The sequence below is a fragment of the Scomber japonicus genome, chromosome 2 (assembly GCF_027409825.1).
Source record: "Scomber japonicus isolate fScoJap1 chromosome 2, fScoJap1.pri, whole genome shotgun sequence".
NCBI classification, from domain to species: domain Eukaryota; kingdom Metazoa; phylum Chordata; class Actinopteri; order Scombriformes; family Scombridae; genus Scomber; species Scomber japonicus.
In genome coordinates this window covers 5,003,548-5,017,201 of record NC_070579.1, presented here as the reverse complement: position 1 = coordinate 5,017,201, position 13,654 = coordinate 5,003,548, and the positions used below count along the sequence as shown (strand labels likewise).

The following is a 13,654-nucleotide window of genomic DNA, read 5'->3' as shown; positions in this document are numbered from 1 at the left end:
GAGACAGAGAGAAGGAAAGAAGGAGGGAGGGGGAGGGAAAAAAAGCTAAAAGAGGTGAGGAACACGAGGAGAGGAGTGAGACAAGATAGTGAAGAGAAAGTCAGGTTGTGGGTCGGTGGGGTGAGAGGAGGAAAGAGAAAGTGATAGTGGGAAAGAGAGAGAGCAAGAGAGAAGACAGATCTGAGGTTAAGGTGAGAGGGGGGGGCGCAGGTAGGTTAGAGGTCTGACGGACAGCTGACAACTGTCCCTTCACGGTCACCACACTGGGAGAACTGGGAGAAGTGGTGACGAGGAGAAGCCACCATGAGCGACCAGAACGTCGTGAAGGAAGGCTGGGTCCAGAAACGAGGTGAGGAGAGAGTTTGTGTTCATCTGTCATCGATCCTCCACTCAGTCGTTCATTTCTACTCTTGTTTGTTTTCACACATTCATCCGCTGAAGGAGGAAAGTTTGCCTATAGTTAATTCGTTTTTATACCGCTGCAGTCTGATCTGTCAGCGTGTAATGTGTTTGAACCTACGTATTATTATCAGTCACTGTGCAGCTTTTACGGAGCTTTATAGTTGAGTTTCAGCTCATTGTTTGGGTTCACTCTCAGCGCTCCCATGGTGTTACTTTCAGATTAAAAGCCACTGTACTCTACCTGCTCAGCACCAAGTCTGACCAGCTGCTGCGTTAAGTGGTCACAATTATCAGATTGGTTTCTTAGAGTTTCCAATTCCAACGTCTGAAAAGTGTTTTGTTGGAGTTTCCAAAGCTGTTTTTAACCATCTGAAGAACATTTCTGATGGTTAAACTGCGCCCTTCACTCCTCAACGCTCCAGTTTTTAGCGTGTAACATGTGTATAGAGGATTATAAGAGACTCTGCAGCTCCTCTCTGAGCTTTACGAAGCTTTATAGTTGAGTTTCAGCTCATTGTTTAGCTTTTTGGCTGCAACTTTACTGTTTTGGTTCACTCTCAGCGCTTTCATAGCAGCGTTTTTAGAAGAAGAAAAGCTGCAGTAATATACTCATGTAGCCTGTGAGATGTGTGTATTTGTGTTTGAATGAGTTAATGCTATATTTAATTGTTCACATTTATTGATTACCTGTAGCAAGTAGCCGTGGTTTTAGCCTGAGATCCTGCATTGTCACCTGAGTATGGCAGCTAGTTCAGTGTAGCGGTGTCAATGTCGGGTGACGCTGACACTTCTTCTCTCACTCAACGCTTATCTTGTATTACTTTAGTTAGAATCAACTTTATTCATGTTTGGGAACTCCTTGTTGTTTTGAGTGCGTTAAATCCACCACAGTCTGAAACCCGGCAGCATTACCAGCTTCAGATGCCGTGACAAAAGCTGTAAAAAGCCACTGTACACCAGAGTCCTGCACAGGTCCCGATACCCGATGGGTGACCTGCAAATTTTGATGAAAACGGTGAAAGATATCCTGCTGTTGTAATCTGCGGGTACGGGTCAGGTTGGCTACATGTGGACCGGGGGTCTAAAGTGCCTTCGATTCAAGTTGATAAAAGCTTCTTTAAATGATGTAGTTTATTCGTGCATGCATCCTCCCAGAACTATCTGCTTTCATTTAAAAATCACATCTGCTAACATTGGAGTCGTTGAAATGGATCCCGAGGAGTTGAGAAAAAGAGAAGTGGAGATTGTATTTGTTCCTGATGTAGTTGACTGATTTTAATTAGGATTTAATTAGATGCAGGTTGGTGGTTCGGTTGTATTTAAAGCTGGTTGGGTCGAGTACGGAGTTTAGTTAGTAATGCTATCGGATAACAGGTTGGTATGAGCGTAGGGTTTACAAAACAGGACCTGCTCATAGTGGAGCATTTCGATATTTCCCTCAGGAGTTGGTAGGGAGTAAAAACAGAGCTAAAAGAGAGAGAATATTAGACAGAAACACGACTAAATAAATGATAATGTTGATCAGTAACTAAAAAAACATCCAAACTAGTTCAGAGCTGATTTATACAGTAACTTCAGTGCACACACACAAAGAAAAGCCTTTTAAGTTCAGTAGGAGACGTCTTGTGTCCAACAAAAAACTAAACTTTGGATATGAAAAGTACCTGCATGTTGATTGATTCTAAAGTTTTAAATGAGGGATAAGGCGTACTGTAAAAACGGTAATAAGATGCTTACCATATCAAATGTGTGTCTTATTTACCAGTTTTTACGGTATATATAATTTTAAAGGTTTTTAGCAAGTTAGCTGAACATTTGGGGGAAAAACACGTTAGCATGTCAGCGCGCTAACCCTCACTGCTTTTTGCTAACGGCTGAGTGGACATTTCCATTTGAACACCCCAGAAACGCTTACACCAGGGCTGCTGGATTATAGCAGAAATCATAATCATGATCATTTTGGTTGGTAAAAAGATCACGATTATTTAACATGATTGTTCAAAAAGGCTTTGAATTCGTTAAATGTATAAATCCACACCAACTCCGAGTGACTTAGAGACCCTGTTGTGTCTATTTGTGCCGTTTTAAGTGAAACGTAACATGCACAGACTTTCTATGTGTTTTTGAACTAATTAACGGTATCTACAGTTATTGATCGAGACAACAACAGAATCATTATGAAACGGAGCACGGCACAATAATCATTTCATGTTGATTATATCTTGTTTTCGTGATAGTTTCATCATTGTAATTATTAAACTCTTTCTCTTTTATTTCATTTTAATTGTATTTTGTCTCTTTTAATCTATTTCATCCTTTTTTTCGTCCCGTTTTTACTCTAACCTTTAATAATCCTCTTATTTGTTTTAATTTCGCATGCATTGGTCTCAAGTTCTTTGTTTTTGTCCCTTTTCTTGATGTTGTCCTCTGAAACAACTACATTAACCTGTATGAAAGGTGTTGTATGGATAAAGATTGATTGATTCTGAGAGTAACTTGATGAACTTTGTCTGTAGTCAGGTGTCTGTTCTCAGTCAAAGAGCGTTTGTGAGTGAAGAAGCTGCACTCGGTAACACCGAAACGCTGCAGTTTTAAGCAGGATTGTGCAGCCCAGGCTTTTCTCTACCTTTCCATCAGAGGAAGGTGTGAATATGACCGATAGTACTGACAATATAGAGCTAGTGAAAGGTGCTTCTTCTTCTTCTCTTCTGGATTGTTCTCATGTAGCCGATTTATTGAAAACTTGACAGTTGGACTAAAACGTGGCCGCCATGTTTTTTTTTTTCCAAGTGTCTGTGTTTGTGTTTTTGAATGGATTTATTTATATTGGTTTGTTCTTAACTGTATCTGTTTTGGCTTTAATTTTTTCTCTACGCAGCACCAGAATATGAAACATTTCCCGCCACAGATGGCAGCTTCTCTCTGTCTCTCTTAGATTGTCTGCCTGATTTCCTATTTTAAACTTTTAAATCGTTTAGCTGACTCATTCATTTAGACTTCTGGAGGATATGCATGTTTTTGTTTAAGGACATCTGAATCCCAAAGACCTCGGCAGCTGCAGAGGGTTTTGAACCTGTGACCGTTATGTTTCAGGACAGGATGTCTGACTAACTATTAAAGCCATGTCTACAGTTTGAACTCTTAATAGCAGGAGACTCTGCTCAGCCAAAGAAAGGACAAACTGCTCTACAGCTACATGTAGACTTTTATAGTTGAAGAACACGTACAAAGTCTTTGAGTTAAACTGAAAGGGAACTTATTCTGCTTTTTCAGGTATTTATTTGCTGTTCTGATGTTGGACGTTAAACGTGTTAATCTTGAGGTAAACATATGTAGAAATTGTTGCCTGCAAGTCAAAACTCAGGGCTTCAACCTGCTCTTAACGCTTCGTTTTCAACTTTTTTTCCTACCTTCAGTTGACGTTGGTTCGTTACACGTATCCCATAAATGGCTGTCAATGCTGCGGTTGTTTCTGTGTTGTTTCCATATGTTGTTCACGTTGTCCGATCATATTTCAGATCGGGTTTCAGCTCCAACATGTACAAATTTATTTGAAAAATTGATCATTTTTGGTTAAGAACAAGAAAAAGCAGAACAGTAGAACGACTGTAGTTTGTTTCATGGTTTGTATACGTAGCTGCCGGAGTTGAAAGCTGACCAATAAGAGCAAAGTGGGCTCATCAGGAGGAGGGGGGGGGCTTAAAGAGACAGGCGCTAAAACAGCCTGTTTCAGACAGAGGCTGAACTGAGCGGCTGCATAAAGGACCAGTACAAGATAAATAAGGAGTTTTTTTTTTTAACTGTAAATCATGCAAATATATTCCAGTAGAGTCCCAGAAGATAAATATAGAGCTTGAAATATGCAGATTATGTCCCCTTTTTAAAGAGACGGACACATCACTCTGACAAACACTAACAAAGTCTTTTCTAGTGAAGCGATCAGCTGATTGTGTCACGTAAATTTCCGCAGTCAGGATCTCCCAGTTAAACTTCACTTCATAGAATATCAGTATTTTAAGCTTGTGAGGAATAAGTCAGCTACACTTGTTAATTTTAATCTGTAAGATATAAATATAATCAACATTTCATATTTAAAGCTATTCTTGTTTGCAGGTAGAGGTAATCTTATCAGCAAACAAAACCTTTTACATTTACATTTATATGTTTGCAAATGTTAAAAACAAAAAGAGAGAAAGAGACTCTATAAATGATTCAGATTCAGTTTAATGCTTTTCAGCCACAGACACACACACTTCTGTTTTTATCTCATTCACATTACAACTTATCACCAGTATCTGCAGATTCATCCACTCATTAATCCACTTTTTTTATAAATTGTGAAAAAAAACAACAACCGTCAAGTTAGCTTCTGGTCTGATGGCCAAAAACACAGGGAAGTAAAGTTGTGTTTTCCACATTCAGCTGGCTCAGTGTGGACACGGCCTAAGCCAGCCTGCCAGTTTGAAGAACAGCACCTCCAAACAATGGTTGTTTACCTGCCAGACGGCGAGCAGAAGAAGGCGAGCTTTGCGGGGCTGTAGCCCAGTCTGAGCCGCACTTGGCTGGTGTGTGTTGTTTCCCACACTGGTTTTAATATGTGTGTGTGTGTGTGTGTGTGGGGCTGGCAGGCAAGCAGGGGGAAGTTTCTCTGTGGCACTATGAGCATACAGAGGATGACCTAACACTCTGGTTCCTTCCTCTCCGGCCCCCACAAGTCCCTGAATTGTTTATTGCACCTCTGTGTGCTCTTATAATTTAGTCTTAACAGCCCTCTCTGAGAAAATGGCCTCAGCAGCAGCTCTCTGTGCGGTTTAAAGATCAAAACTTCACACACACACAGTTCAGGATCAGGAGTGTTTGGAAACTTTGAATATTGAAACTGAATTTTTGAGCTTTTTTTTTTCTTCTTAATATTTGTTGAATCTGTGAATGTAGGACAGCACTTTGCAGCAGTGGTATTAAAGTGAAAGTGGTGTATAGTTTTGAACTATGCAGTAAATGTAAAGTTTATCCTGAGTGGACAAACACCTTTTTTTCACATCGATACCAAGTAGTATCGAAACGTCTCCCGTCAAACGTATCTGCAATCGATCCTTTTTGCACAGAGATCTAGAAAATATGACTATGATATGATTTGTACGGACTTGCTCACAAGGCAAGCGTTCTTGGATTTAATGCAACTTGTGATTGATCCACTGCCACAGCAGCTACAACCCGTCTGTGGTGGTGAAGTCGTGGTGAATCTGAGTTAGTGCATGTGTTACCTACATGTGTTAATGGGAATCTAATGAAGTACTCAGTTGGTATCAGTGTCACTTTAAGGGTACTTGGATTGGTGCTGGTATCGTAACGTTTTAAATGATACCCAACCTTTATTAATGTTACGTATCTCATAGTTTCGTGATACCAGACAATCGAGTTCGGAGGTCGTCGCCCACTGAAGTCTATTTCTAAATGTATTGTAGTTGCTTGAATGAGGCCGAGAACAGCTGCTAACAAACTTACATTACACCCCTTCCATTTAATCAAGACCACGCCTTACTGAAAATGATGCTCTCTGCCCGTTACCGCCCTAAAGACTTTGGGTTGGTTCTGCAATTCAGATTTTTTTTTTAACTCTCTAATTGTTTCCACCCAGTTTTAACAAGAAAAGCTGTGAGATTGTCCTCATTCTCTATGAAGCATTTACAGACTGACCTTTGAGTCCATGTTTCTCCTGTTGAGGATGTGAGGACTTAACACAGAGAGGAATTGATTGAAACTGTAAACCTTTGAGAAAGCAGTCAAAGTAAAAAGGTTTCTGATCAAAGAGGAAGGGGGAGCATGACCTAAGACCTCTTCTTTTCACCTTAAAACACTAAACACAAAACTAAACTGTGGTTACTGACTCAGCAACAGTGGCTCATAATACGCTGGAAATGAAGCAGCAGCACATTACATTGCTTTGTCAGTCAGAATCGGAGTTTTGTTTTTAATAATACACCCACATCAATAAATGTTCCTGCTGACTCGTAGAAAATAAGCAAAATTACACATCATTTTCCATCTTTGATCTTTAACTTTGCTGATCTAACCTTTAGGTCATCGTTGTCTATTTTCAACTGACAGGAAATGAATAATTAACTTGGAAAAATGATTCATTGGCTGAAGTCATTTAAGCCATCTGCAGGCCTTACAAATATTTAAATCAGTGAATTTAGAAGGTAATAAATAGTCTTAAATTTCATGTAGGAAGGTCTTGGATGTTTCCTCTCGCTCACTGCCGATGGTAACGTTAGTTTAGGGGTTGGTAGTTTATTTTATTAGTGTTTATTAGTTTATTTAAGTAGTTTATTTAGTGTTTGCTGCAAGGGATTTAACATATTTTTAGGCGTTATCTTTTAGATACTGCAGGGAACTTTTACTGGCACTTTTTAACACATAGAATCTGATTTGTTAGAACAACTTTTGGGTATTTTTAGTTATAAGTTTTTAGTTTTTCCCCATTGGATAGTCAGAGATGGGTTTTTATCTATCTATCTGTCTATCTATCTATCTATCTATCTATCTATCTACCAATCTATCTATCTATCTGTCTATCTATCTACCAATCAGTCTATCTATCTATGCATCTATCATATTGGTTTGTATTGCCTAAACAGCTACAGGAGCAATTTTAGCTTTAAATTAACTTGTATTAAAACTTAAAATTAACTTGAATTCATTCACTTTTTTGTAATTGCTTCCATCAAGTTTCTGTCCATCAGTCAATCAATGAGGAAAATAATTGTTAGTTGCAGCGAATCTCTAAACTCACCTGCAGCTCAGATGATTTTGTGATTTTATTATTGATAATAGTAATAATAATTTTAATTGTGTTGCACCTTTCATATAAGAAATGCAGCTCAAAGTGCTTTACAACAAAATAAATTACATACATCAGATGCTTCACATTAAAAGTGCCTATTAGCTTAAAACAACAGAAACAAAAATGTATGTAATATTAAAATAGTAAAATTAGTACATAGTGAAAGTAGCTAAAACATATATAAAGTAAAATACAACATTTTAAAAGTGATGACTGATGTTTATTTGTACCTGTGCAGCAGTTTGAGTCAAACCGGCCCTTCTTCACTTCCTCTTCTTCTCTGGTTTTAAGAGGAACTGCTGTCAGAAAACAACAAAAACACTCCTCTCAATATGTCTCAGTACTGAAAGTCTTCTTCACCCTCATCCTCACCCTCACCGCACGCTGTGTTGTTTCTGTGTGAGTCATCGGATGTGTGAGGACGCTGTGGTTTGTTGGTTTGTGGATGTTGAGGTGTTTCAGTCACAGCTCTGATGCTAACGGAAAAGAGCTTCACGGAATTTAAACCAAATATTTCGTGAACGGTGCAAATTTCTGTAGAGAAATAAAATAAAGGCTGGTGATAAAGATGAAAGATTATTTGACATTGTGACTTCATGATACTGTCAAATACAGTTTCAGTTATTAGTTGATTAATCGATTAGTTGTGAAATATTCATTTAATCGCCCACTATTTTAATAATAAGACAATCCTTTGGAGCCTTTAATAAGCCAGTATTATTTTCCAGCTCCTTAATTGTGAATATTTTCCTTTTTTTAAGTTCTCTATGACAGTAAAGTTAATATCTTTATGTTGAGGACAAAACAAGACATTTTGATTAATCGATAAGTTGTAAAAATATTAATTTAATCGTCAAATGCATCCTTTTGGAGACATTAAAAAAACAAAAAAACTCCAGCTCCTCAATTGTGAATATAATCTGGTGTCTTTAGTCTTTTATGACAGTACAGTTAATATATTTGTGTTGTGGACTGTTGCCATTAATTAGCATATAATTATAAATTATATATATATATATATATATATATATTATTATAAAAATATTAATTATATTATTATACTATGCATGTTTAAAGAAGATACGTTATTGTCATGTTAAACATACAGTAATATTTAGTTTGATGGCTCTCAGACCAGCAGCAGCAGTAGCAGTAGGTAATAGGTTAAACAAACAAGATAAATATATTTGGCAGCTATATAATTAACTGATTAGTTTAAGCATCTTTAGAGCAAAGAATTGCCCATCACAGATTTATAATGTGAGAATTTCATGCTTTTCTTTCTCATGTGAGAGGTAAATGAATAATTTTGGCGCTTTAGACTGTTAACTGATTTTTTTTTTAAAAACCTGCCCAAATCCTTAATACTAGTCACTTTGGGATGTGGTATTTTTTAGAGATAAGATTTATTGATTAATCAGGGGGAAAAAAAACAGATGAATTAATAATGAAAATAATTGTTAGTTTCCGCCGAAGATACAAAACCAAACCAAACCACAACATTTTTAAAAGCCACTTTTTATTTTATTTATTTATTTCTAATATTACTGTTATCATTTCCTAATTATTACCGTCTCATCTTATTATATATACATTTTTCGATTGTACTTTATTATAAGTTGATATACTCTACACTTATCTTACGTATGTGTAAAGACTATGTGCAGCTGTTAAAAGGGGAAAATGTGCATGTATCTGTCATGTTGTTGAGAAAAACTCAATAATAATTAAAACTGCAAGCAGCGATGAACGGGCCCTCGCCACTTCATGCATGTCGGTTTACAGATACAATAGGGCTTCGTGCTGGTCAGCGCTCGGGACCCTAATTAAGTAAAAGAAAAGAAAAGAAAACAACAAAAAAAAGCTTTTTAGGCAAGGAAAGTGAATATTTTATAAGTTGGGAGCGTCTGGACTCAGGTGAGCAGGATGATGACCTGTCGATGTTAACCGTCTTTTCCTCCCTGCAGGTGAGTACATCAAGAACTGGCGACCGCGCTACTTCCTGCTGAAGACAGACGGCTCTTTCATCGGCTACAAGGACAAACCGCAGGACTCCGACCTGGCCTACCCGCTCAACAACTTCTCTGTAGCAAGTAAGACACGAGCAGAGGTTTGCTGTCCGCTGTGTAACCAACGCAAACAAACAAACATCACAATACGTCTCTCTTTCTTTCTGTGTGGCGATCAGAGTGTCAGCTGATGAAGACGGAGAGGCCCAAGCCGAATACCTTCATCATCCGCTGTCTGCAGTGGACCACCGTCATCGAGAGGACTTTTCATGTCGACACACCTGATGAGAGGTGAGCCTTCCTCCTTCTCCTCTTCCTCATCGTTTTCCTCCTCAGTGGTTTTGTTCTCACATATGAGTCTGTGCAAAAAAACAGGATTATTTATAACATCTAATCTGTCTAAAAATATCTATTAAAGTGCTGGCTACTGTTGTTTCTTAGCTAATGATGAAATAAATCATTCACTCTATTTCTATTAAGTTATATTATTTCATAGTAGGTTGTTTAATGTGAGAAATTAATACATTTTTTAAAATTGAAAAATACAATATGGCCCACTGCAAGAAATATGAATTACTCTCTTCTGTAATTTATGTTACCAGAAAAAAACATATTTAAAAGCATAATTATTCTGCCCTTATATTTCATTGTGATTTCAAAGGTTTCCGATAATCTGATATTATAGTAACAAACTAAAGGACAATAAAGAAAATAGGTTCAATAAACTCCCAATAAATTCCTTATTATATCCCAAGAAGACTCCTGTTAATTATATATAAAATACAGATAGCATTCACTTCAGTGCTACTGTAACCTCTTTCAGTCAGTAAATAGAAGACTGACTCGTAAAAAAATGCGTAATTTGTCTACAGGTGTGTACATAAAATTGGACACACATGCATCCGGAGAGCATTCACTTCCCCCACATTTTGTTATGTTACAGCCTTATTCCAAAATGGATTAAATTCCTGAAATACTGAAATATTGCATGTACATAAGTATTCACTCCCTTTACTGTGACACTCAAAATTGAGTTCAGGTGCTTCCTGTTTCCACTGATCATCCTTGAAATGTTTCTACTACTTGACTGGAGTCCATCTATAGTAAATTCAATTGATTGGACATGATTTGGAAAGGCACACACCTGTCTATATAAGGTCCCACTGTTGACAGTCAGAGCAGAAACCATGAAGTCAAAGGAATTGTCTTTAGACCTCTGAGACAGGTTTGTATCGAGGCAACGAACTGGGGAACGGTACAAACAATGTCTGCAGCATTGAAGGTCCTGAAGAGCACCGTGGTCTCCATCATTTGTAAATGGAAGAAGTTTGGAAGCAGCAGGACTCTTCTAGAGCCGGCCACCAAACTGAGCCATCGGGGGAGAAGGGCCTCGGTCAGGGAGGAGACCAAGAACCTGATGGTCACTCTGACAGAGCTCCAGTGTTCCTCTGTGGAGATGGGAGAACCTTCCAGAAGGACAATCATCTCTGCAGCTCTCCACCAATCAGGCCTTTATGGTAGAGCGGCCAGACGGAAGCATCTAAAAGGAACATGACAGCCCGCTTGGAGTTTGCCAGAAGGCACTTAAAGGACTCTCAGACCATGAGAAACAAGATTCTCTGATCTGATGAAACCAAGATTGAACTCTTTGGCCTGAATGCCAAGCGTCACGCCTGGAGGAAACCAGGCACCTCTGATCAGCTGGCTGATAGCTTCCCTACAGTGAAGCATGGTGGTGGAGCATCATGCAGGAACTGGGAGACTAGATGATGAACAGAGCAAAGTACAGAGATCCTTGATGACAAACCTGCTCCAGAGCACTCAGGACCTCAGACTGGGGCGAAGGTTTACTTTCAACAGGACAACGACCCTAAGCACACAGCCAGACAACGAAGGAGCGACCTCGGGACAAGTCTGTGAATGTCCTTGAGTAGCCCAGCCAGAGAACAGACCTGAACCTGATTGAACATCTCTGGAAAGACCTAAAATATCTGTGCAGTGATGCTCCCCATCTAATCCTGGAGAGGATCTACAGAGAAGAATGAGAGAAATACCCCAAATACAGGAGTGCCAAGCTGGTAGCTTCATACCCAAGAAGACTTGAAGCTGTAGTCAACGCCTCAACAAAATACTGAGTAAAGGGTGTTAATACTTATGTACATGCAATATTTCAGTTTTTTTATTTTTAATACATTTGCAAAAAAACCTTTTAGCTTTGTCATTATGGGGTATTGTGTGTAGACAAAATGTGGGGGAAGTGAAGGTGAATACTCTTTTAATCTTTTCTTATATTAGCATAAACTTACTGTAGGCTACATGTGCACTGTATTATATAAGAAACAAAAATAAGTTACAAAATAAATATTGGAGCAGACTCAGTACCAAGGTGAAAAGTCTGCTATAAAACATGATGACTGTGTGTGTATTTCTCAGTCCTGAACCAGACTGCAGAGTTTTCGTGTTTAAATCTCCTCGGTGGACACAACAAGAGTCTGTCAACACAGCGAGAAGAAAGACAGGAAATCGGGGTGTGGGTCTGGGGCCGCACGCCAAGTTTTGAAGAGTTTCATTCCAAAACACAATATAATGTATACATTATGAGTTATTACCTCATGTTATTAACAGGACACAGCTAACAACAACCTGTTATTACATGGCTTTTACAGCAGCTGTAGGAGTTAAACAGGACATTCATTGGGTTGCATGTAAACTGAAAATTCATTGTAACTCTGCACATTGAATCAGTATTTGAAAGGATATTTTTCAGTAGTTTTTGTTTTCCTCCTGTTCATACTGACCATTAGAAGATCCATTCATAATACACTTACAATGGAAGTGATGGAGGACTAAATCCACAGTCCTCTTTCTGTGGAAACATGGATTTAAAAGTTGATGTGAAGCTAATATGAAGCTTCAGCGTCCAAATGAATCAAATCTTCATCTTCTATGTTTCAACGTTACAGTGTTTTTAGTAGCAAAGTCTTTTTGTTACTATACTTCCACCACAGAGAAACAGGAAACACTGTCTGAGGAAACAAATCCAGCAGATAACATGTTAAATTGAAAACACTGATTTCCAACATGATCTCAAGATAACAGACATAAAGAAACACAAACATTAATATTACTAATTTCAACTAACTTTAAGTAATTACCCTTGCACTTATTAATAGATTTAGCATATACAGTATCTGATGTCCCCCATCACTTTACATTGAAAGCACATCTGAAGGAAATCTTGTAATAGTCAGTATGGACAGGAGGAATGATTACAGAGGAAAACATTTTTCCCTGCTCACATGGACACCTGACTGCTGCTTTAACCCTTTGTAGGTCACCTCTTTAAGCCCATGATAACATAACACATGGATTTTTTTCTCTCATTGACCCTAAATGTGATGTTTTACAGGCCTCAGTCTGACCTCATTGGTTCAAAACCTTTTTAAAAAACATGTTAGAGACTCATTCTGTTTGTGTACAAGAAAATGAACTTCAAAAATGTCTCCAGCTGTGATTTGTGTTATTCTTCGTTTATACACTAGCACAACCTGTATCTATAGCAACCGTAACACAATCTGATGGTCTGTCTGTGCATTACATACCTCATACAAGTGCTAAAGATTGCCTAAAAAGTTAAATGGGTTCAATAGATTTAGTTTTTGACCTGATACCATGACACAAAGTGACCTCTACCAAACAGTTGAGCAGACCTATGAAGGGTTAAGACATGCTTGAACATGTAGGTTAAGTATATGAATGAAACCACAGTTAGAGCGCCTCCTGCTGGTGTGTTTTAACCTGCCGTTGGTCTCCTGTTAGGGACGAGTGGGCCGAGGCCATCCAGATGGTCGCAGAGTCTCTGGCCAAGCAGGAGGAGGAGGGCATCCTGTGCAGCCCCACCTCTCAGATCGAGAACGTCAACGAGGAGGAGATGGACACCTCCATCAGCCACTACAAACGAAAGGTGACGAAAGGAAACAATCTGCCTAAAAACACACCTGAGCATCCTCAACTTGTTTTATTGTTGGTGTACTTTTCTTTGTCTTGTGTTTAACTGAGCAAGTTTAGATGAAGCTGATATTCCCAGCAGCCATGATGGAGCTAGGCCTATGCAGAATCAGAGTGAGAAGATGTGAGTTTATTAAGTGTTTCTCCTTCTTCTTCTTCTTCTTCTTCTTCTTCTTCTTCTTTTTTGTATCCAGACAATGAATGACTTTGACTATCTGAAGCTTCTGGGCAAAGGCACTTTTGGGAAAGTCATTCTCGTGAGGGAGAAGGCAAGCGGCACCTACTACGCCATGAAGATCCTAAAGAAGGAAGTCATCATAGCCAAGGTCCTTCACCAGATCCTTTCTTCTCGATGCCACAGATTGAAATTACTCATATAATCAGTTTT

At 38.6% G+C, this 13,654-nt stretch overlaps 1 protein-coding gene across 1 annotated transcript in view; it reads left to right on the top strand.

Annotated features, from left to right (window-relative positions):
* The first annotated feature begins 272 nt into the window (after positions 1-272).
* The window catches only part of akt3b (v-akt murine thymoma viral oncogene homolog 3b), a 30,504-nt gene continuing 17,122 nt past the window's right edge, over positions 273-13,654 (top strand). Inside the window, 5 exon segments of the mRNA XM_053335183.1 lie at positions 273-349; positions 9,217-9,342; positions 9,438-9,549; positions 13,078-13,222; positions 13,461-13,592. Coding sequence (XP_053191158.1) covers positions 304-349; positions 9,217-9,342; positions 9,438-9,549; positions 13,078-13,222; positions 13,461-13,592 — 561 coding nt within the window. The 5' untranslated portion in view covers positions 273-303.